Source organism: Bison bison, unplaced genomic scaffold (genome assembly GCF_000754665.1).
Source record: "Bison bison bison isolate TAMUID 2011002044 unplaced genomic scaffold, Bison_UMD1.0 scf7180017853440, whole genome shotgun sequence".
NCBI classification, from domain to species: domain Eukaryota; kingdom Metazoa; phylum Chordata; class Mammalia; order Artiodactyla; family Bovidae; genus Bison; species Bison bison.
In genome coordinates this window covers 31,915-57,105 of record NW_011484013.1, presented here as the reverse complement: position 1 = coordinate 57,105, position 25,191 = coordinate 31,915, and the positions used below count along the sequence as shown (strand labels likewise).

The 25,191-nt window shown below is 37.1% G+C and overlaps 1 protein-coding gene across 1 annotated transcript in view; it reads left to right on the top strand.

The window, feature by feature from the left end:
• The window catches only part of LOC104999134 (glutamate carboxypeptidase 2), a 71,208-nt gene extending 47,792 nt beyond the window's left edge, over nucleotides 1-23,416 (top strand). The window contains exons 11-19 of the mRNA XM_010854613.1: nucleotides 3,033-3,115; nucleotides 4,305-4,368; nucleotides 7,295-7,362; nucleotides 9,670-9,761; nucleotides 12,563-12,653; nucleotides 15,169-15,433; nucleotides 15,699-15,780; nucleotides 20,278-20,370; nucleotides 22,627-23,416. Of these exons, the coding sequence (XP_010852915.1) occupies nucleotides 3,033-3,115; nucleotides 4,305-4,368; nucleotides 7,295-7,362; nucleotides 9,670-9,761; nucleotides 12,563-12,653; nucleotides 15,169-15,433; nucleotides 15,699-15,780; nucleotides 20,278-20,370; nucleotides 22,627-22,816 (1,028 nt within the window). The 3' untranslated portion in view covers nucleotides 22,817-23,416. The remainder of the gene's footprint in view (nucleotides 1-3,032; nucleotides 3,116-4,304; nucleotides 4,369-7,294; nucleotides 7,363-9,669; nucleotides 9,762-12,562; nucleotides 12,654-15,168; nucleotides 15,434-15,698; nucleotides 15,781-20,277; nucleotides 20,371-22,626) is intronic.
• The last annotated feature ends 1,775 nt before the right edge of the window (nucleotides 23,417-25,191 follow it).

Below are 25,191 nucleotides of genomic sequence, written 5' to 3'. Positions count from 1 at the left end.
ATAGTAAAAATATGTTATGTTTAGTAAAAATATGCTATGTTTGTGTGGTACCTACTTTCTCAGAGAAACAATGTTATTATGTGTGCTATCTGTTTTGAACACATAGCACCAGGGAGATGTTTACCTAGTTATTTCTCATTTTGATTTACAAATACATTAATTGATGGACTTCCCTGGTGGTCTAGTGATTAAGACTCCATGCTTCCCGTGCAGGGGACACAGATTCGATCCTTGGTTGGAAAGATCCCACAAAGCAAAAATAAGTTAACTGAAGAGTTTCAGTTCAGTTCAGTCGCTCAGTTGTTTCCGACTCTTTGCGACCCCATGAATTGCAGCACACCAGGCCTCCCTGTCCATCACCAACTCACAGAGTTTACCCAAACTCATGTCCATCGAGTCGGTGATGCCATCCAGCCATCTCATCCTCTATCATCCCCTTCTCCTCCTGTCTCCAGTCCCTCCCAGCATCAGGGTCTTTTCCAGTGAGTCAACTCTTCGCATAAGGTGGCCAAAGTATTGGAGTTTCACCTTCAGCATCAGTCCTTCCAAAGAACACCCAGGACTGGTCTCCTTTAGGATGGACTGGTTGGATCTCCTTGCAGTCCAAGGGACTCTCAAGAGTCTTCTCCAACACCACAGTTCAAAAGCATCAATTCTTTGGCGCTCAGCTTTCTTCACAGTCCAACACTTACCATCCATACATGACCTCAGAAAAAACCATAGCCTTGACTAGATGGACCTTTGTTGACAAAGTAATATCTCTGCTTTTGAATATGCTATCTAGGTTGGTCATAACTTTCCTTCCAAGGAGTAAGCATCTTTTAATTTTATGGCTGCAATCACCACCTGCAGTGATTTTGGAGCCCCCAAAAATAAAGCCTGACACTGTTTCCCTCTTTCCCCATGCCATGAAGTGATAGGACCAGATGCCATGATCTTAGTTTTTTGAATGTTGAGCTTTAAGCCAACTTTTTCATTCTCCTCTTTCACTTTCAACAAGAGGCTTTTTAGTTCCTCTTCACTTTCTCCTGAAGTGTTTAGGATTTAGTAATTCACCCAAAGTTGTGTAGTGGGTGTGTGACAGAGTCTGGGATTGAAATTCAGATTTCTGGCTCCCAGTCCAAAAAACCATGACATCTCTCTTTGAAATCAAATCTAAGGGTGCTCTATTCTTTTTACCACACAGTTTTCTTATTCTTTAAGAAAACAGAATTATGGAAACTAGAATTTACATAGTTTGTGAATTAGGTTGTTTTAATATTATTATGAAATGTTTCATTATTTTGCAAGAAGGATCCCTGTGGTAAATATAAAACATGACTATGACAGTTTCAGAGTATGCCTACAGACTGCAGTGATGAGGAATAATAATTATTAGGGGATGTGAATAATAACTATTAATACTCTTAACAAACATGAAGCACTTGACTCAATAGCCAGAGGGATATTCAGTCTTAAGAAGCACAAATGAAACATGTACTGAAACAATGACAACTTGCAGTGTTTAGAGCACTTGTTTAATGCTGTCTTTATAACTATTATGCCATTTAATCCTCCCAACAGTCAAAGAGTATCTTTATCTTTGCTCTGCTCTTCCTGGTATACAGATGATGAATCAGGGATTTAGCAAGTTTGAGTAACATTCCCTTGGTCATACTGCTAGTAAGTGAAAGAACCAGGGCTTGAATTAAGATCTTTTAAACTCCAAGGTCAGTGTTTTTAACTCCAAGCCGTATGACCTTCCTACTGAATGGTGTACTTTTCAGCAGCAGCAGACCCTGTTGTTGCAAACAGAGCTTCTGTTGACTAATTCTGGCAGAGAATGGAGTGAAGTCACACAGCCAACTGACACTGAACAATTGTTTGCGTGATGCCAGTGCGGCTCGGAAGAGTCGTAAAGGATTTTCTCTCAGTTCTATTGGCTATAAGACCACAGTCTACATCTAACACTTTCTTTCACTCCAGGCAGCTGCAGACCACAGATGGCTTCCTATTCTTAGCTAGTCATCGTAAACCTATTAGAATGTTTTATGAACTCATAGAATATTTAAAAAATTATTTATTTGAATTTACTTATTTTTAATTGAAGGATAATCACAATATTGCTTTGGTTTCTGCCATACATCAACGTGAATCAGCCATTTGTATACATATGTCCCTTCCCTCTTAAGCCTCCCTCCCACCTCCCATCCTATCCCATCCCTCTAGGTTGTCACACAGCCCCTGTTTGAGTTCCCTGGATCTCACAGAATTTTTACCATTCCCCACCTTTTTCAATACAAATACTCTAATTTGTATTGACAGATCAGGTTTAAAGTCATTGAGAAGGAAATTAAGATTATCACCATAATTCACCCTTCCTAAGCAACCAATGAATTTTTGCTGTTGTCATGCTGTTGGGCATGCTGATGTCTTGACTATATTGTTCATTTTCCCAGCTTTTATCAGTTCAGTTCAGTTGCTCAATTGTGTCCAACTCTTTGCAACCCCATGGACTGTAGCACGCCAGGCTTCCCTGTCCATCACCAACTCCTGGAGTTTACTCAAACTCATGCCCTTTGAGTCGGTGATGCCATCCAACCATCTCATCCTCTGTTGTACCCTTCTCCCGTCTTCAATCTTTCCCAGCATCAGGGTCTTTTCCAGTGAGTCAGTTCTTTGCATCAGGTGGCCAAAGTATTGGAGCTTCAGCTTCAGCATCACTCCTTCCAATGAATATTCAGGACTGATTTCTTTTAGGATGAACTGGTTGGATCTCCTTGCAGTCCAAGAGACTCTCAAGAGTCTTCTCTAACACCATAGTTCAAAAGCATCAATTCTTCATCACTCAGCTTTCTTTATGGTCCAACTCTCACATCCATACATGACTACTGGAGAAACCATAGCTTTGACCAGACAGAACTTTGTTGGCAAAGTATTGACTGTGCTTTTTAATATGCTGTCTAGAATGGTCATAACTTTTCTTCCAAGGAGCAAGCATCTTTTAATTTCATCGCTGCAGTCACCATCTTAGTTATGCACATATATTTCAGGATGGAGGCCTCGAAGAACAATTCTGTTTGCGAGCTGGGATGCAGAAGAATTTGGTCTTTTTGGTTCCACTGAGTGGGCAGAGGTTAGTTGATAATTCAATGTAAGATACATTTTCATAATAATAAAACAGATAATATTTAATTCACAAGAATGTAAGAATAATGTCAATCCAGCAAGAAAATATTCAAACTTTTTTTCAAAAGTCTGAAACAACGTATTCATGTTCAAAAATCTTGTCACATGAGAACTAAATTGTACTTGAACCTTTAAAGCCACTTAATGTCAATTGTGGAAATAATTTTTGCTTTCTGAGAATGTGCTAGTAGCTAAATACATCCACTAGAAACTGTACATCATAATAAGATATCAGGTTTCAGTTTTTTCAGGTTAGCTGCTAAAGCTATTCATATTTAAATACTCCTTCAGCTTGTACTGTCTTCCTCATATCATAATGGCCTACTTTAAATCATGCTAAGAGTGAGATGGAAAAATCTCACCACAGAATATTTATGAGGCTTCTTGCAAAGTAATTTTACCTGCATGCATTATTGGCTGTGGGTAATAGCAGCATTGCTGGTAAAGTAAATATATGCAAAAATAACATTAATTACATTAACTTCTAGTCATGATATAAATATTTACTTATCTCCTATTATCTTGAAATTATGAGAAGCCATGTGTACTTATATTTTCTTTGAAGTTTACCAAGAAAATAATGGTGTTCCTGTAAATGAAGTTTTATGATGGTGTCAAGAAGAGCCAAAATATCTTGATTTTCCTCTTTCATATTATTTTTTTCACTTAGTTTCATGTTTTTTCACTTTATTTTTTATAGTCAGGACACAGAAAATTGCTTGTTTTTGAGGTTCAGAATCCACTTCTATCAAAAAAAATCTTGCTACTCTTTGGCAGTGTTTTAAAATGGAAAACAATGTTTTAAAGTTTTGACCAGTAGGTGGTACCGTAACACAGAAGAACTTAGCTTCTAGGATTATGTGTGATTAAGAAATCAACTTTTCCGCTCACCATATTAAGAATGTGGACAGTTTCATCTCAAATTTTAGTCTTAAAAATGTTTTGCTTGTTATTTCTTGCCAAATTCTTTCAAACACTGAAAATCTGGAAGGTCTTATGTGTCAAATTTGGTGTGAACTTGGGCCAACTTCATTCACACACCATACAGTAAATGTATATGTGCATTTTTTTTTAAGAAGGGAGTTATGACTATATGTTTATTTATTAATTTATTTAACTTTATGTATTTATTATAGGAAAATTCCAGACTCCTTCAGGAGCGTGGTGTGGCCTATATCAATGCTGATTCTTCTATAGAAGGTGAATATCATCAGTTTCATAGGAAAATACATATGATCTTGGTAGTAGCAGCAGTTTAGTTCATAAATCATGCACTGACAAGGAATAGAAATCCGGGGACAGGTGGTGAGGGAATCTTCTGCTGGTTTGTTGTGCTCACAGCAGCTGTGAGCTCTAGGACGCTAATTTGGACTCTATTAAAACAGCACCCTTTGATTTGCTTGTTTCATCTGGCAAATACCATATCTATGGTAGGAATTCAGTGATTGTTAAATGAATAAATCAGTTATGGAACTAGAGATTTCTGTAATTTTAGAGTGGGGTATCAAAAAGCTATGATTTAACTCCTGTCATTATCATATCATGCATACAAATTTTGAGGACAGATACTAGCTTCCAAGATTTCATCTTTCACCAAGATTTTTTTCTTCTAAATTTTTTTTCTTCAATTCAAATACTTACTAAGCACCTCTCTATGCAATGAACTTTCCAAGATTTCAAAAGAATTAGGGGTTGATAAAGAACAATCTAATACTTGAGAGTTTAAGATTTAGTATGTGCTGTGCTGTGCTTAGTCGCTGAGTCATGTCAGACTCTTTGTGACTCCATGGACTGCAGCCTGCCAGGCTCCTTTGTCCATGGGAATTCTCTAGGTAAGAATACTGGAGTGGTTTGTCATGCCCTCATGCAGGGGATCTTCCCAACCCAGGGACTGAACCTAAGTCTCCTGCATTGCAGGCGGATTCTTTACCATCTGAGTCACCAGGGAAGCCCAAGATTTAGTATAGATGGTAAAATAAATCAGTCTAGGATTCTGATATATGCAGGTACTCTCAGAAAGATATTATTGTACTGATCTTGGAATTCAGAGGACAGAATGATAGCAACTTCAGGAAAGGCCTGAGAAATGAGATAAGCATTGAAGACAGGACTTTTGAATGGGTTTGTTTTGATAAACAGAGATTCAAATGAAGAGACAACCTCAGGTCAACTTCCAAGAAACCCAAACAGTCCCTTGTCACTCACTGCACCATGGTGATGGTTTAGTTGCTAAGTTGTGTCTGACTCTTGTGACCCCATGGACTGTAGCCTGCCAGGCTCCTCTGTCCATGGGATTTTCCAGGCAAGAATACTGGAGTGGTTTGCTATTTCCTTCATCAGGGGATCTTCCCAACCCAGGGATCAAACCCAGGACTCCTACACTGCAGTCAGATTCTTTAGCAACTGAGCTACCAGGGAAGCTGGTATGAATCACACTACACCATAGCCCCACCCATCTTTCTGTTCCTTGACCACATGTAACGTGTCAGCCACTGTGACTGCTGTTCTCTGTCCTCAGATTGCTGTTCAACACACCGTCTGTTTAATTTTTAGAGTCTCCTTAGGAATGCCATTTTTTTCCAGGAAATGGTATCTTTGTAATACTCATCACTGCCATTATTAAGTAATTATTTGTTTTAGAAACTGCCTCCCTTTCTAGACTATATTCTTCTACCAGGAACAGGTGGGATCATACTTCATTCCTGGATTCTTAATGTCTTATTAAATAAATGTTATTTGCATGGGTGCAACAAATGAATGAAGGATGGACAATAGAATATTTTCTTCAGTTTATTAGTAAGTCTGCCATGTCAAAAACAGTTGGGACATTGCATATGATGGAGGCACATTGGCATTTACTTTTTCTTCTTTGTCCATGTATCTAAGCTGCGTTGCCTCCTAAGTTAATTAGTGCATTTCGGTTATCTTCCCCTCCTTCCTCTGACTTTCCTTAGTTAGTGGCTCAGGGGTTGGACTTATATCTGGCCCTTCTACTTCTTAATTATGTGACCTCAGGTTGTTGCTCTCTGTGTCTCAGTTTTCTCAGCTCTCAGTAGATTTATTAAGATCATATATCTCAAAGGTTCTTATAAGGGTATAAGTTAATAATTACAAAATTCCCAGAGTTGTCCCTTGCACAGGGTTAATGTTCAGAAATGTTAACTTGGATTATTATCATCCTCATTTAAACACATATGAAGATGAAATACGTTGTCACACAGAATGAGTTTTCCAAACATATTCTTCAAAAGTAGAATAACATTCTATTGCTGTTTTTTTAAGATTTTAATGAATTTTTTTAAATCTGTGGATTTTGCTGATCATGTCATTCTCTGACTTAATGCTGTTTTGTTGTTTCCCCATCCTTTTTAGGATCAAAAGCAAATAATACCCCCATTAATCTGTGATTGGAACACAGCTTATCTCACTTTGTTTTGTATTTAAAATTTTATTAACTGTTCCTTTCTCAAATAATACAGTAAATCACGCATTGGCTTCCTAACGTTAAGATGCAGAATTTACGAAGAAAAAATTTCTACTGAAACCATTCTGAAATAACTCTCCAAAGACACTACTATCCTTAGTTTAGGGTGTTGACATTCACATACAAAATTTAGCTCAAGTGCCAACAACGGCAAATGCTGATAAACATAAACGTTTACTTTAAATGTTTTAAAGTAAAGCTTTAAATATAAACATTTATTTGACACAGTAATCCTGTGAGGGAAGTACTTTTATTATCTCTGTTGTACAGAACATTTGCTTTGGCAGAGTAGAAGGTGAAGATTTGGAAAGGTGAGAAGTGATTAGAGATTGTTTCATGTGTTGCACCAAGGGTCAAGATAAGGATGAATCTTATCCAGGGATGAACTGGAAAGTTTTGATCAGATTTGAATTCTATTTATTTATTTTTGGCTGCTCCTCAAGGCTTGTGGGATCTTAGTTTCTGGTCAGAGATCAAACCCGCACCTCCTGCAGTGGAAATGCAGGGTCCTAACCATTGGACTGCCACAGAAGTCCTCGGATTTTAAAAGGGTCATTCTGGCTAAGGAGTTAGGAATGGTCTTTAAATGGAAAAATAAAATAAAGTAATGAAATAGAAAACAACTTTCTCCTTGTCTTTCAGGAAACTACACTCTGAGAGTTGATTGTACCCCACTTATGTACAGCTTGGTATATAACCTAACAAAGGAGGTAAAAATAATTACATGGAATTTTAAGTTCTACAAATGTTTTCCTGAGGTGGCATTATTATGTTTATTATGTTGAACAACTGTTGTTTTATAACTTTTTTTTTCCACATAGCAAAGATCCACTCCTAGAAATGTCTTATAAATGGTGGATGCTATCCTGTTTTGCCCCACATCAGTCTGAGGCAGTCTATGGGGAGCAGTGAGTATGCCATATCCATCTGAAATGAAAAAACAGAGCTCAAAAAGCATTAGCCATTGAAGTCACACAACGTGTTCAGTACCTGCACCATGACTGAGTCCTGTGGTTTAACTTCTTAGTTTTAAAACTGATTTTCACTCTTTAATATGATACCAATTAATTCAGGACTCAGGAAAAGTTGATATTTCTAACTTGTTGAGAAAGAGTAAGTAAATCACCGCATACAGAGTCCTGGGACAGAGACTGGAGTACATGGGTTGAATGTACTCAGTTCATGATTTCCTGCTGTGGCTTTCAGTCCACTGAGCTAAAGTTGCCTTATTCCTTCTGACGGCAGCACAAGATACTGAACCTGGTGGTGTCTGAATTTCTGCAGGACTGACAGGCAGCTCTTCATTTTACTTCTCCTGCCCCATAAAGCCTCTGGTCCTAGAGTTAGTCATAGTGAATGAGCTTTTGCATGACAGATTTTTGTTTTTACTGCTATTTACCTCCTTGGAACAGAAAAAGGATTAAAAAAAAAAAAAAAAAAACTTGCCTATTTAACAGAGGGCTAACAGAATTACCAACTGAAATGTATTTACTAAGAAAAATATTTGTTTACCTTAAGTAGGGATTTTAAATAGACCCTAAACATATGGTTAAGCTTTGGCTTAACAAGCATGGCATTTAATTTATTGGCATCTTCAGTAGGAGTGGAAAAGTTTAATTTGGCACTAATCTATTCATATGTTACTTAAGAGTTCCTTCAGGATCTGCAGTTTTTAATCAATTCCTGTGATGTGTTTACAAAATTAAATATTTGAAACATTGCATCTCAGAGAATTCCCACCATTTATGGAATTTAAAGTCAATGCTGAGGAAGCTGGGCAGTTATATTTACTTACCAGGTGGATTGGTGGTTCTCTGTGACAAATGCAAAAACACTACTTCTAGGTTAGGTTTGAAATTATGTGATACTTGGTAATTTTGGATTTTTAAAAATTATGTTTTGTTTATTTTGAGAAGATGATTTGCAGCATTTCAAATTTTAGTGATAAACTAAGCAATCTAGTAATATATTTCTACATTATTCAAAAATTCATATTTCCTAAAATAAATGGAATGTTTCTGCCATTTGTAGCAAAAAGTTTTGGGTAAATTTATAAGTTTGAGTGAAGTTATTTTGTTGCTTTACATACTGACATTTTACCTCATGCTTATGTAAATTTAATTGTATTCCCATTGACCATTGCACATCCCTGTGTTATAGCACCTAGCACATGAAATCCACACTTTTATTTACAGTTCCCACTAGTAGATGATATGTAATGTGTGTTACTATACTTTGTATTGCTAGCATCTACAAAAAGTCTTCCACAGCATAAGTAGTCTATAAATTTTTTTGAGTTGAATCTGTTAAAAAAAAAACATCATAGGACTTTTATTAAATAGAAAATGAAAACTTTTTATACCATATGCTAGTCAATTACCAATAATAGTGGAATATTAATCTCAATTTAGTGTGCTAGATGTTTTGGCATAACATTTAATGCTCTGAAACTCACATTTAGTAGTAGGGCATATTTTACTCCCTTAGTTTTCTTATCTGTAAAATCTAAAAATTCATTAAAAGCCCTGTGTTTAACATAAATACAATATACACTCAACTAAGTAAAATATTAGTGTATTTATTTTCTTATGTATTATTTAATGACTTTGACAACCTTGTTGGCACAAAGCAATATTAAAACAAAACAAAAATCTTCCCTTAACCATTTTGTTCCTTTTCATTTTCTTTTAAGAGGAGAAGGAATGGATCATTGAAAGTAGCCTCCTTTAATTCAGAAGAATAGATTGAAAAAAAATCTTATATTATGACCATTCATCTGAATTTAATGGCTTGGTAATAGTTTGGTATACCCTTTCTTTCCATACACTCCATGTATTTTTTTTTATAATAGGTATATTATATATAGCAACATTTTCCCATATCATCAGAAACTCAGTGCTGTAATTTTTAATGACTGCTAATGTATGAATTACTTCTCATATTTTCCTTAATATGATTTAACTACTCATTCCCTGGTTAATAGATACTCTCTTTTTTCCCCCGTTTAACTCATGTAGCTCCAAAGTCCTGATGAAGGTTTTGAAGGCAAGTCTCTTTTTGAGAGCTGGAATGAAAAAAGTCCTTCCCCTGAATTCAGTGACTTGCCAAGGTAAACAAACAGAACTCTGTATGGAATTTAGTAAGGAATTGTATCAAAAATAAAGGATAGCTTCTTTTAATAAATAATAAAAGTTTAAAATTCTCTAACATCTGATAAAGATTAAGCAGTGCTTAGGTTCACAAATAAAATTGTTACCTGAAAACTGGGTTTGCCTCTCAAGGGGTGTAGAGCCAAAAGACACAACCAAGTCAAAGAACTGGAGATGGAAGGATGAATTACTTGCAGCAAGTATGGAAAATATTGGGTGTGCTTAGTCAGTCCTGTATGACTCTTTGTGACCCACTGCGGTGGTGTAGCCCACCAGGCTTCTTTGTCCATGGGATTTCCCAGGCAAGAACATTAGAGTGTGATATTCCCAACCCAGGGATCAAATCTGTATCTCCTGTGTCTCCTGCATTGCAGGCAGATTCTTTACTTGCTGAGCCATCATGGTAGCCTTGAAAACACTGGGGATCTTTGCCAAAGGGGTATCTCCCTGAACAGTAAAATCATAGATGTTTTAAGCTAAGAGTACATGCATATTCATAAAGGGGCTTCAGCAGAGTATAATTCATAATAAAATTGGGACAAAATTTGAAAAAGTCCAAACTTTAGTTGACCGAGTTCAGAAAAGGTTAACATCATCATTCCCAGCTGATCTGGTGGTTGAGCACACGTAGGGGTTTATGTTCTGCAGAATGGCTCAAAAATGTTTTTTAGACTAATATTTACCATTGTAACTGAACTGAAAGTCTTTACAACAGGCTTATTATCTTTGCTGTTGTTACTTCTCTTGCCCAGGTCATTTGTTCCTAAATTTTCTTGTTGCCTTAAAATCATTTATTACTGAGACCTATTCAGGGATAAGCATTGTGGCCAGGGCTTTATCACAAAATGGCTTAGATCAGAAGTGAGCTGTCTTATGTCAAGAAAGCCAAACCTAGTTCTCTTGTTCTAGGGACCCCCTACCCTGTCTGCTTACAAAGTATTGATATGTGTTTTGAAATTAAATCTTAGGCCATCAAAATGTGGTTTTCTTTTGAATAGATTATGCACATGGTGCCTCAGTCTGTCCTCTTGCTGTTTAATAAATTTCCTTTTTTCTGAACATCATGCAATATTTTGGTTACTCTGATAAGAATATAAGCATCATAATCAGGTTTAGCCATATCTTCACAAGCAAGGGATGAGGAATAAATATCTCAGTAGTTTGAGATTAAGATAACGGTATGAATAATTTAAATTTTTAAGGATAGAATTTATAAAAAGAATACTTTTGAATCAGTTCTAATGAGGTGGATGAAACTGGAGCCTATTATACAGAGTGAAGCCAGAAAGAAAAACACCAATACAGTATACTAACGCATATATACGGAATTTAGAAAGATGGTAACAATAATCCTGTATACGAGGCAGCAAAAGAGACACTGAGTCTTTTGGACTCTGGGAGAGGGAGAGGGTGGGATGATTTGGGAGAATGGCATTGAAACATGTATAGTATCATATATGAAACGAGTCGCCAGTCCAGGTTCGATACACGATACTGGATGCTTGGGGCTGGTGCACTGGGACGACCCAGAGGGTTGGTACGGGGAGGGAGGAGGAAGGAGGGGTCAGGATGGGGAACGCGTGTATACCTGTGGTGGATTCATGTTGATATATGGTAAAACCAATACAATATTGTAAAGTTAAAAAAGAAAAAAAAAAAAAGAAAAAAAAATAAATTTTAAGGATAGGATTTAAATCTGAGTTATCTGAAAATTTCCTGATTCTTTTAACTGTGTCATGTACAACAAATAAAGATAATAAAATAAATCAGTGAAGGAAAATACTTTCCAACTTCAAGAATTTTTAATAGGCAATACAATTTTTCTTGATTCTCTTAAAGAGCTCCTAAAATCCCTGGAATTTTCTAAGAGGTGAGAGGGACAAACGTATCTTTTGTTTTGTTAATGAGGTAACATAGACCCACACTTAAAGTGGGGACTGGTTGCCAGGAGAACCAGTCGAGCGATTTGAGGGTTATAGCTCTCAATCTGGCCCTCAACATCCCTGGAAGGGAGGCAGCCTGAGGTTGACTCAGTCATTGGTGTCCAATAACTTAATTGATCATGACCATGTACTGAGGTTTTCATAAAATCTCAAAACTATAGTTTGGGGGAGTTTCCTGGCTGGTGAACATGTGGAGATGCTGTAAGAGTGGTGAGCCTGGACAGGGTTGGGAGTTCTGACCCATTTCCCGTACCTCATCCTATGCATCTCTTGCATCTGGCTGTTCTGAGTTACAATCTTCCACAATAAATTGGTGATCTAGTAAGTAAATGCTTCTCTTGGTTCTATGAGTTGCTCTAGCCAATCCAAGAAGGTGTTTGTGGGACCCTCCTCTCTGTAGTGGTTGGTCAGAAGCACAGGATTCTGAGTTGGGGGGTGGGACAGTCTCTGGTAGCAAGCCTTTCATGTCTGGGACCTGACTCCAGGTGGGCAGTGTCAGAACTGAGTTGAATTGTAGAACACCCATGTGGTGTCCTGGAGAATTGTGTGCTGTCGGTGTGGGAAACCCTCCCCTCCCCACATAAACAGGTTGGAATTGGGTCCAGAAACTCAAAAAAACAATGATAACCCCTCCCCAAAATAGTCTTCTGGGAAGTAAAAAATGACATTCCTTTTTTTTTGTTGTTGTTGTTGCTTCTCTAAAGGCAATATATCTAAAAATTGTATTTATAGTATTGAGTGGAGATTTAGTTTAATTCATTTTGATCTGTAGTCAATGAAGAAGTTACTCAAATAATCCTGTATTTTATCTCTAAAAGGATTAGCAAATTAGGATCTGGAAATGATTTTGAAGTGTTCTTCCAAAGACTTGGAATTGCTTCAGGCAGAGCAAGGTATACTAAAGATTGGGTAAGTCTATTAATAAGTCCTTCAGGATTAATTATGAATATATTTTAGCTAAATAAATAATTCTGGATCAAAAAAAAGTGACTTAACCACCATGCTCGCTACATCCCTGATTTTGTTCAGCAACTTAGAATTCTTCCCATTTTTAATTGGTTTCTTCTGATGTCTGTCTGTTCAGACCGGTAAAGCGTCTGCCTGCAATGTGGGAGACCTGGGTTCGATCTCTGGGCCGGGAAGATCCCCTGGAGAAGGAAATGGCATCCCACTCCAGTACTCTTGCCTAGAAAATTCCATGGATGGAGGAGCCTGGTGGGCTACAGTCCATGGGGTCACAAAGAGTCAGACAGGACTGAGCGACTTCACTCACTCACTTCACTCAATCATATACTTCTGCTGTTTCTTTCTTTTTCAGTTTTAGGTATTATCCGTTTACTTCTTTCTAGGGAAGCTAGGCATTCAGTTCTCTTATATCACATCCTCTCCCAACCCCCAAATACTTACCTTCATGGCATTGTTTTCATCCTCATATTTGTGCTATGCTTGTTTATTAGAGGCACTTTTTTTTTCCCTCCATGTACCTACAAACTTCTAGTATATTCAAACTCATCAGGTGATCTGGCAGAGTTCATTTTCCCTGTTGGGGCTCTTCTGCTCCTCTGGGTTCTCTGGTTATTCTTTCTGCCTGTGGCACAGTTCTTGCCTAAATTTTAAAAGAAAGCTGAGAACATTTTCATTTTACTCATACTTTGGATTTTCTGTTTCCCAGATGTTATGTCTTCCTTTTTCTTACTTACTCACCTCTCTTTTTTTTTTTTTTTTTTGGATCACATCTTTCAGGCACTTCTTGAAAAGAGTGAACAAAAGCTAAATACCTTGCATGCTAGTTACACTACACAGAATTCTTCAATAATTTGGGAAAAAAAATTTTGTTGCAAATTCTATACCCTTAGAATTTTGATCTTATTGCTTTATTGTCTCCCAGCCTGTTGAGAGATGTTATTTGTTCCCTGATCTGTTGTTTCTTGCTTTTTATTTTTAAAGGAAAATTTTAGTATCTACTCTTTATGACTGTGTTGCCCTTGGTGAACAAATGCGCATTATGTCATATTTTAATATGGTGAACTGGGCACAAGTTATACCCTTTGTTGTGGAAACCTATGGATTGTAGTTGGAGGAAATGTTTTCTCTTTGATTATTCCCTCTTTTCTCTTTCTCAACTCTTATGAATTTGTTTAGCCTCTGGGGGATTCTTTTCCAATGCCTTTATCTGTTCTTCTGCATTCCTATCTGTGTCTTTTTTTTACATTCTGCAATGTTTTCTTCAACTATGCCATTCATTTATTTATTTTTTTAATTAAGTTTCCCTCCATTCCCTGTAGTACCTCCTTACTCAGAGATGATTTTATTCTAGTTTGCAGGCTGGATCTATAACTTTCAAGTTAAAAGCTGTCTTCAAATGCCTGGCCGTCTTTGGCTATCTCTCTTGTATGGGAGTGAGACTAGAGAAAGCTCATATGTGGGGTGGTGCATGTTGAAGGGGAAGCTTCACAAGAGAGGGACTGGGAGTGCCTTTTCTAGTTGCTTCGGTGGGAGACAGCTAACACTGAGATCTGTAGTCTTTTGTCTTGGGTTGGTTATTCTGCCCAGACAGAAAATCTCTCACCACTGGGGTTGGTATTGAGGGCAGACGTAAATAAATATCAGCTACATTTTCTTATGAGAAAACTGCAGCAAGAAAGGTTAGTAATTCTGGGGTTAATAAACTGCCAGAGTTATTTGGGGTAATAAGTTCTGAAGCCTGGATTCAGACTCTGGCAGGCTAATTCCAGAGTCCCACTCTCAATACACCTCTATATAAAGTGTTCTATTATATCAGTTAAAAAAAAGGCAAGCATCTTTAAAAAGTGGGCAAAAGGCATAAATCAGCAACTCAGAATTTGAAAAGTTGTTCCCTCTTGCCTTTTGTGTATGTTCTTGTATTCTTATAACCGTCTTAGCATTACTTCTCTCTTTAGTGAGATTTCAGATCTACTACTGAACCCTCACTGTTTAGACTCACTCATCAGCACACTGCTTGTCAGAAAATTACTCTTTCAAGGAATTTCAGTCAGTAAACAATTTGCACCATTGCCCTATATAATATATCATGCTTATTTTCTTGCCTCTAACAATTCTCTGTCTTCTTAAATTATTTTCACACAAATGCAGCATTATCTTGTCTTTATTTGAGGAAGATTTTTACATCTCCTGTTTTCTAAAAGGCAAGAATGTTAGGTTTCTTCCAAGATCATTTTTACAGTATTGTTTATGTTATATACACATACTTTTTTACTAGTGAAAACCTGGGGCAGGTTTTAATAATATAATAATAAACATTTAGTAAGTGGCTTATTGAAGTACTTAGATACTTCCTTTATTCATTACTGACAAAAACAGTCTTACTAACAGTAACTGTGATACTATGCATTTATATAAGTTATCTTACAAGGGATACATTTTGGATTTTTTTTTTTTGTAGGAAACAAGCACATTCAGCAGCTATCCACTGTATCATAGTATCTATGAAACGTATGAATTAGTGGAAAAATTTTACGATCCAGCATTTAAGTATCACCTCACTGTGGCCCAGGTTCGAGGTGGAATCATCTTCGAAATAGCCAATTCCATAGTGCTGCCCTTCGACTGTCGAGATTATGCTGTTGTTTTAAGAAAGTATGCTGATAACATCTACAATATTTCAATGAAGCATCCACAAGAAATGAAAACATACAGTGTGTCATTTGGTATGCTACCTTTGCTCTTTCAAAACTCTCAATCTGTAATCTAAAATGTAATGACTTACCTTAGGTCCATTTATTATTTATTGCTATTCCACATGATCAAATATTTTATGCATATAAATGTTTTCTCTGTCTCACTGATGCCTATCTTGCAATATACAAAATATACTTACCTTGTTAAATACAAAAAGGAACAGCTTCCTGTATGGTTCCCCTTGTTTAAACTATAGAGCAATGCCATTTCATTAGCTTCTAATTTCTCTTTTAGATTCACTCTTTTCTGCAGTGAAGAATTTTACAGAGATTGCTTCTAATTTCAGTGAGAGACTGCAAGACTTGGATAAAAACAAGTATGTTCTGCATATATACAGAGAGACAGATATATATGCTATGCATTCACTGTATATAATGAAAAAGAAATACTAGTTGATGTCTTACTGTTGAACTATCTTTGGAAAGTGTTTTTCTGCTTTCTTTCTGTTCTAACACACCCTACACTGGGCTGCCATATCTCTTAAAGATACATTTTTGACATTCAGGTTACATATGTGCTGTTGAGAATGCTGGTACCTCCATTACTATGAACTGAGTAGTAGTAACAAAATTTCCACCTTAACGTTGAAGAGTCCTTCACCATATGTCCCCATAATTTTCTTGTTTTTTTTTTTTTCTTGTTGTTTAAATATCTGTACATCAGATTTCAACCAAACTCTTCTTTTCCCAAAACACACCTTCTTCTTCCCTCTTCTTAATGTCATTACTCCCACAAACACTTCATAATCTCCACTGCCACCTGGAAAAATTCTCTATATCCAGAATAGCAAATAAGATAAAGCCATTATTTTTTTCCAAAAAGTAGAATTTTGAGAGTGAATACCAGTTAAATACATAATGATGATACAAATATCAAATCCTTGGGGACTGATGCAAGAATACATGGAAAGAGAGAGTACAGACAGATGAAAGGTTAGACCAGTGATATATAAGGAAATATTTGTAATAAAGGATACATTAAAATCAAAGGAGAAAAGTATTAAATAATAATATTGTATAAGCTCTTTCAGGAATTGGTAAAAAAAAGTGAATCCAAAATCTCACTTCACATTCTACACAAAGATAAACAACAGGTATAGAACAATTTTTTAATAAAAATTGAAATATCTTAGAAATGAGATTCAAAGTGTAGAAATGACAGTGTAGTCAGATTTGAGAATATTAAAATGTTTAATAATATGAAAACTAATAATCCAAATCAAAGACAAAAGACTGGAAAGTTTGGATGGTGGGTAATAAAGACCCAGAAAATATGAATGGGGGTAATACAAATATTATAAAAATTTGTTTTTGAAAACTGATAAGAGAATCGAAAAGACAAAGTGGGAAATATTGATACTGACAAGCGAATTAAAAAATAACATATCATCTATACAGAAATAGAAAAAAAATTCAAATTTACTAGTAATTCCAAAACCACAAACGAAAATGTATTATTTTCATATCAAGTGAGTAGCAATTTAAAATTTGTTTGTGCAAATTGCTACAGGCAGTACACTGAAGCTGATACTCTTGGGCTTTATTTTTTCTGATAGCATTGAAATTGCTATTGCTTTAAGCTATTAAAAAACGTAAATACATATTGTTACAATTTCTAGAGCAATGACAGTGTTCTTACACTGTGCCATAGTATTTCTATTTCTTGAAATTTTTTCCTTCAGGAAAGGGTCTCAAGTTTGAGGGAATGAAATGGCTTCTCATAGAAAAATTCAAATTATAATATCAAATAACTCAAAGCAGCCTTAATACCTATAAGAACAGAAGTTACTAAACAATCATATGTCCACCAATTTAAACATTTTGTAAACATTAAAATTGATAATTATGAAAGAAGTTTATTAAGATATAATAATATGTTAAGCAAACAAAAAGGTCATAAAATTGTTCATATACACTATTTTTTTGAATACACAGAAAATATTACAAGAAAGCAATTAGTATAATAATCATGTTATCCTTGGGGGAATGTGAAGATTTTTTTCCCTTATACTTTATAATTCTTTTCAAATTTTTATCTAAGTAAAAATAACCAATGATAAATAAATTTTAGAGTAATGTCAAACACTGTATAGTCGGGAAGATCCCCTGGAGTAAGAAGTGGCAACCCACTCCAGTCTATAAAGCTGATTTTCTATCATTAAATAAATGATGTTTCTTCCTTGTGGGGGAACTGCCTGATTTTCTGTCATTAAATAAATGATGTTTCTTCTTGTGGGGGAACTGCCTGATGGCATAGCATGGTAATCTAGCACATTGGGCTTTCACTTCCTTGAGTATTTCTGGATTTGTCTTACCATCTCTAAATGATAGTTAAGGTACAATTTGTATCTCTATATTATGTATGCATACCCTGAAACACCTGGAGCCGTGGTTTGTACATAACGAAAGTAAATGCTGGCTAAAATAAATTAAGGTGGATGCAGAATTTCTCAACCAAACTTTTAAATCTGTGGAAGAGACACTTCTTGAATCCTGCTTTTCTTCAATCAATGTCTTAACCCATTGAAGAAAACAGTGTTGACTTCTCGGTACCTTTATGGTCACATAGTTTTCAGCCTCAAGACCTAGCCTCCTCCAGTCTCTGTAGGAAGGCCAGCATACTTCTGGTGGAAATAGATCCTGTTTACTTAAGTCTGGTGCTCTGAGCATTTACCTCCCAGGGATGTTTTAGTTTGAACCCTGCAAGGTGGCGCTAGTGGTAAAGAATCTGCCTGCCAACACAGGAGACAGGAAACACAGGAGACTCAGGTTCGAACCCTGGGTCAGGAAGATCCCATAGAGTAGGAAGTGGCAACCCACTCCTGTATTCTTGCCTGGAAAATCCCGTAGACGGAAGAGCTTGGCAGGCTACAGTCCATGGGGTCGCACAGAATAAGACACAACTCAAGTGACTTACTGCGCTGAACAAGGAACATCCGAATGGGGTGTGTGTGTGTATCCACATGAGTTTCTGTGTTCTTAGCAAATGCTTTATGAATTTGGTTCAGAAACTTGTGATACCGTATTGAAGTTATGGTTCATTCAATTTTCCTCTTTATTAGTTAATGTGGACTGTTCCCACGGTTTACCTTTATACTATCACTTAACCTGAGTTCTTGATGCTAAATAAATGAATGTTGAAAATAGCTCATATCCAAATTCTGTGGCCTTTAATTATTCGATTTGCCTTTTGTTGACATACTTCAGTTGAAGGAATAGTACTGACCTTCTACTGCTGCTCTGCTGGGTCGCTTAAGTCAGGTCCAACTCTGTGTGACTCCATGGATTGTAGCCCACCAGGCTCCCCTGTCCATAGGGATTCTCCAGGCAAGAATATTGGAGTGGGTTGCCACGCCCTCCTCCAGGGACTCTTCCTGACCCAGGGATAGAACCCGTGTCTCTTACATCTCCAGCACTAGTAGGTGGGGTCTTTACCACTAGTACCACCTGGTACTACCTTTACCACCATCCCAGTGAGCTCCTATTTCACTCTAAAACTTTCTAGATGTGAACTTGGGCAAGTTATTTCTCTACTGAATCTGAATATCTCCTCTATGGAATGGGGCTGCTATTCATGCATAACTTGAAGGATTGCTCAAATGATTAAAAGGAATATATTTTATAAACATTCAGAATAATAATGGTCACATAGTTTTCTTATTAAAACTAAGACATAACAAAGCTAGAGATAATTCATTTTTATATAAAGTAATTTGATTCCTTATGGTAATGATTATTTTTCATTAGTTAATTAAATTATGAAAATACGTTGAATTTAACAACATGTTGCTGCCCTACTCCAGGATTGCTAGTAAATTTTCAGGTATATTGAGGCATTTTTATTACAGTAACACTCTCCTGCACACTTTGGTATGTGAACTCTGTAAGCAGGAAGAGTCTGATACCTAACAGGCATTCACATATCGTTGAAAGGATGAAATAAGCAACATCCCTGTGTTCATGTAGGTTTGTCTTTAAAAACAATAAAATATTATTAGCCATCATTTGGTAAATATAATTTTCTAGGCACCCTACTAAATATTAATATACTAATCCATCTCAATATTTAAATGACTTCTATGAACAGATTATTAGGATACTTAAAATGAAAAACTCTTGCCTATTATTTGAATACCTAGGTTTATAGTTAGTTATTTCATTGTAAATCAAAATTACTGTAGTTTTTTCCATTGGCACATTGAACATTTTCAGTGGTTTTTTGGGTTTGCGTTTTAAATTGGGGGTATAGTTGCTTTACAGTTTTGTGTTGTGTTAGTTTCTGTTGTACAAAGAAATGGATCAGCTATATATATACATATATCCCCTCCCTCTTGGACTTCCCTCTCAACCTGGCTCCCGTCCCACCCATCTGGATCAGCAGAGAGAGCTGAACTGAACTTTCTGTGCTTTGTAGCTGTTCCCAGTAGCTGTCTGTTTTATCCATGGCAGTGTATATATGTCAGTCCTAATCTCCCAGTTCATCCATGCCTTCCTGCCCATGCCCGTGTCCACACTTCATTCCCTACACTCTCTATTACTGCCCTGCAGATATGTTCATCTGTACCATTTCTGTAGTTTCCTCAGATATGCATCAAATATATGATATTTGTTTCTTTATTTCTGACCTAATTATAAGCCTCAGCAGAATATTACTTTATGGGATTTAAAGAAATATAACTATGCATGCTACTGTTCTTAATTTGCATGTTATAGGAATTTAAAATTAGCTGTGTTTAGATTTGTTTTGAATGTTTAGTTTGCTGGGTAGTGCACCTATTTTTGTGAAGCTGCAACTTATGCCTTTCCTTTTCTAGCCCCATATTATTAAGAATTATGAATGATCAACTGATGTTTTTGGAACGAGCATTTACTGATCCTTTAGGATTACCAGACAGGCCTTTCTATAGGTAAGGATAAAAATATGGCTCTTCATTTAAAAAAATTTTTTTCTTATTATTTGCATTGTGGCAATAATGTATTTGATTTCTTGCAAACAAAAAATTCCAAAACATATGTAGTAAATGGTAAATATTATTTATTTATATAAAATGATTACTACAGGTTTTTATTATCTTTTTTGTTTGTTTCTGTATATAAAAAGTGTATGCTCATTGTAGGAAATTTAGAAGAGTGAGGAAGTCAGAAGTAGAAAATAAAAATCTCTGCTTTGGTATACATAAACTTTAGCCCCTTTTTATTTTATTTTAAATGTGTATTTATGCATATACATAGGAGAAGGCAATGGCACCCCACTCCAGTACTCTTGCCTGGAAAATCCCATGGACGGAGGAGCCTGGTGGGCTGCAGTCCATGGGGTCACTAAGAGTCGGACACGACTGAGCGACTTCACTTTCCCTTTCCACTTTCATGCATTGGAGAAGGAAATGGCAACCCACTCCAGTGTTCTTGCCTGGAGAATCCCAGGGATGGCGGAGCCTGGTGGGCTGCCATCTATGGGTTCGCACAGAGTCGGACATGACTGAAGCGACTTAGCAGCAGCAGCAGCAGCATGTACATAAGGCATAATAAATATATACTTATTTACAATGTTGATACTCAGTTTTTCCCCTAATTTTTGATAATTATTAATTATTTCTGATAACCATCAACTGTCCCCAGGTTGATCTTACTAAGAATTCAGAAAGAATTAGATCATTGACCAGCCAGAAACGATCCCATCTTTGTGTGCAGGGATTATTTGTGAAGAATTGGAATTGAGACCAAGGGTGTCATCCAAACGGAGTGAATGGTCTCCCCCTGGCGGCAGCACTGTGCCCCCTTCCTTCTTTGCCTTTTAATTGTGGAACTTGTCCTTCTCTTCCGGGGTTATTATACACGCTTCCCTCATAGCTCAGTTGGTAAAGAATCCACCTGCAATGCAGGAGACCCCGGTTCAATCCCTGGGTTGGGAAGATCTGCTGGAGAAGGGCTAGGCTACTCACTCCAGTATTCTTGGGCTTCTCTTGTGGCTCAGCTGGAAGAAGATCCCCTGGAGACGGGAAAGGCTACCCACTCCAGTATTCTGGCCTGGAGAATTCCATGGGCTGCATAGTCCATGGAGGGGGATTGCAAAGAGTTGGACACAACTGAATGACCTTTGCTTTCACTTTCACTAGCTCCTTCAGTAAAACAGCACCTTCTTCCGAGGGCATGTTGAATGTTACAAAACTGTTTTTAATCATTCTGGCTTGATGCTGGGTATTGCAGCATGACTTCTTCTTTAAGTAGGAGAAAAGCATAGTGACAGGTTGCCGTTACTGTTGTTAGTCACTAAGTCGTGTCCAACTCTTTGCAGCCCCATAGTCTCCTCTGTCCACAGATTTTCCAGGCAAGAATATGGAGTGGGTTGCCATGCCCTCCTCCAAGGGATCTTCCCAACCCAGGGATTGAACCCATGTATCCTGAAATGGCAGGCGGATGCTTGACCTCTGAGCCACCAGGGAAGCCCATACAGTAATTGATTGTCTGGGTCACAAATGAGACCCTATTGTGCTGCATTTCAGAAGATAGAATGGTATTTTGAAGTCATCACTTCTTTACAGTATACACTAAGACTCATCACTTCATCTCCCAGACCTCAATTTCCTCCTCTTTAAGATGCTAATATCAATTTTGTAGAATTTATTTTCAAGAATTAGAAAACTTATGGTGGTTTACTCACTAAGTCATGTCTGACTCTTGCGACCCCATGGACTGTAGCCTGCCAGGCTCCTCTGTCAGTGGCATTTCCCAGGCAAGAATACTGGAGTGGATTGCCATTTCCTTCTCCAGGGGATCTTCTGGACTCAGGGATCAAACCCGGGGCTGCTATGTTGCAGGCAGTCTCCTGCATTGCAGGCAGATTCTTTAGCACTGAGCCACCAGGGAAACCCTTTAGAAAAATTATAGGTTAATAATTTAATGCCAAGTGTGATACATAGTAGGTTACAAGCTGCTGTTGCTATCATTGTCATCATTTTTGTTGCTCTGAGCCACTTTAAGTCATTGTCTAAAGTCAAAATATAGTTAATTACCACATACTTCATAGTCTTTGGAGATTGAACTTGGAAGTCTAATTGACAAGTGGCAATTAGAATTATACAATCCATGAATTGTACAGTGCCCTTGTTTTTTTCCCTTATATATGTAATTTGAGCAACTGATAGCACTGTTTCTATCAACAGGCATATCATCTATGCTCCAAGCAGCCACAACAAGTACATGGGGGAGTCATTCCCAGGGATCTACGATGCTCTCTTTGATATTGAAAACAGAGAGGACCCATCCAAGGCCTGGGAAGAAGTGAAAAGACAGATTTCTATTGCAGCCTTCACCGTGCAGGCTGCAGCAGGGACTCTGAGAGAAGTCGCCTAAGAAATTTCTTTGTAAAATGCATACTGAATTAGAAAGATGAATCAGAAAGAATCATGTTGGATGTATTGATAAACTGAAAAGTAAAGTTGTGTACATATGTATACATAGGTATAGACAGATACATGTATCTACTTGGTGTTTCTTTTCTTCTTCTTATAGATCAATAAGAAAGATGGATATTTTTCTTCTAAAATTATAGAAAGTTATTCTGAGATTGAACTAAATGATGAAAATAAGTGCCTAAAATTTTAATACACTTAGGTGGCCTTATCAGAGAATCATGTCTCCTTCAACACTTCCAGATCTAGTCCTGTCACTGCACATGTAGAAAGCATCAGTTTGTTACAGAACGCAGGGGAAAATCCACAGGGCTTCTTCAAGCCCGGCCCTCTGTCTGCCTGGCCTCCCAGGGCTGAGAGGATTGCTGTATTCGATCAGTAGTTGGGCAACTCTGGTCTAGTCACCCTGAAGGTAAATGTTTTGTTTTATTATTGTTATTTAGTTTCTAAGCTATGTCTGACTCTTAGCAACCCCATGGATTTTAGCCCACCAAGTTCCTCTGTCCATGAGATTTCCCAGGCAGGAATACTGCACTGGATTTCCATTTTCTTCTCCAGCAGATCTTCCAACCTAGGGCTCAAACCTGTGTCTTCTGTGTCTCTTGCATTGGCAGGAGGATTCTTCACTGCTGAGACACTAGGGAAGCCCTGAAGGTAAATATGTGTGCTTAGTCACTCAGTCATGTCCAACTCTTTGCAACAGGAGCCTGCCAGGCTCCTCTGTCCATGGGGATTCTCCAGGGGAGAATATTGGAGTGGGTTGCCATGCCCTCTTCGAGGGGATCTTCCCAACCCAGGGATTGAACCCAGGTCTCCTGCATTGTTGGTAGATTCTTTACTGTCTGAGCCACCAGGGAAATCCGAAGGTAAATATATAGTCCCTCTATAAAATAAGGGATAATTGTTTTTTAAAAAAGTTAGCAAATATGTTGTTTATACCAAAGGATATATGTAACATATATGTACAGTACAAAGTAAGCATTTGTAAACCTCCTCCAATAACCAGGTTCTATCAACAGGCATATCATCTATGCTCCAAGCAGCCACAACAAGTACATGGGGGAGTCATTCCCAGGGATCTACGATGCTCTCTTTGATATTGAACAACATCTTTGGATCGCCCATGTACTGCTGACCATATGCCTTCCCCTTCTTTCAGAGATACTCACTTGAATTTTATGCTTTTACCATACATTGCTTTATTCCATACATGTGTTTGACTTTGTGTATTTTTAGAATTTTTGAAAATAAAATTGTACCCCATATATTTCACTATAACTTGTTTTTTTTACTCACTCTTGACATTTCATCCATCCATGTATTATTGTGGCTGTAGGTCATCAGACTTCACTGACATAGAGCGCTCCCTTGCATGGATATATCACTTATCCATTAAATGCATTCAGTCAAGGCAGAGAAACCACACAGAAATGTAAAGAAGTAACGTTAACATAAAGAATGATTAATTATAATAGCACTGGAGCTGCAAAGTATTGTCTAGTATAAGGTAAATAGAGGCTGAAAGAATGTAAGAACTACAGATACACAAAACAATCACTGTTCTTGGGTTGAGGATTGCAGGAAGAGGTAGCTGTTGCCTTAAATAAATTAGGTCATTGTATAAATCAGAAAGATTTCAGCTTGTGTTTATACCTATGATAACCTAATCTTCTTTAAAAGTATAGTATAATACCATAAGAATAGTGTAGTCTGAAACTTCTACAAAAGGGCTAAAGAATACAATTGACATTATCCAGGAGATAAAGATCCTCACTGGTGGACATTAGGATACTAAGTACAGTCGCCAGTGAGTTCTCTCTTATAAAGCAAACAGCCTAGCTGACTTTACTTTTTGTCTAAAACTATCACATGAAAATGTTTATAATGCTCATTTATTGATGTGGAGCTGGAGATAGTGGGGTCCAGTCCATTCTGTCTTCCTGAGACTTTAAATTGTTCTGTCAACTGAGGGTTTGAAAATAAGGTATCTCCCATGTAACAAATGGTTTGTCTAACTCCATCACTTTGGTGACAAAGGTCCCTGTAGTCAAAACTATGGTTTTTCCAGTAGTCATGTACAGATGTGACCACAAGGAAGGACCATAAAGAGGGTTCAGGATGGGGAACACATGTATACCTGTGGCGGATTCATTTTGATATTTGGCAAAACTAATACAATTATGTAAAGTTTAAAAATAAAATAAATTTAAAAAAATAAACAAAAGGAAAAAAAAAAAAAAAGAAGGCTGGACCATAAAGAAGGCTGAATGCCAAAGAATTGATGCTTTCCAATTGAGTTGCTGGAAAAGACTCTAG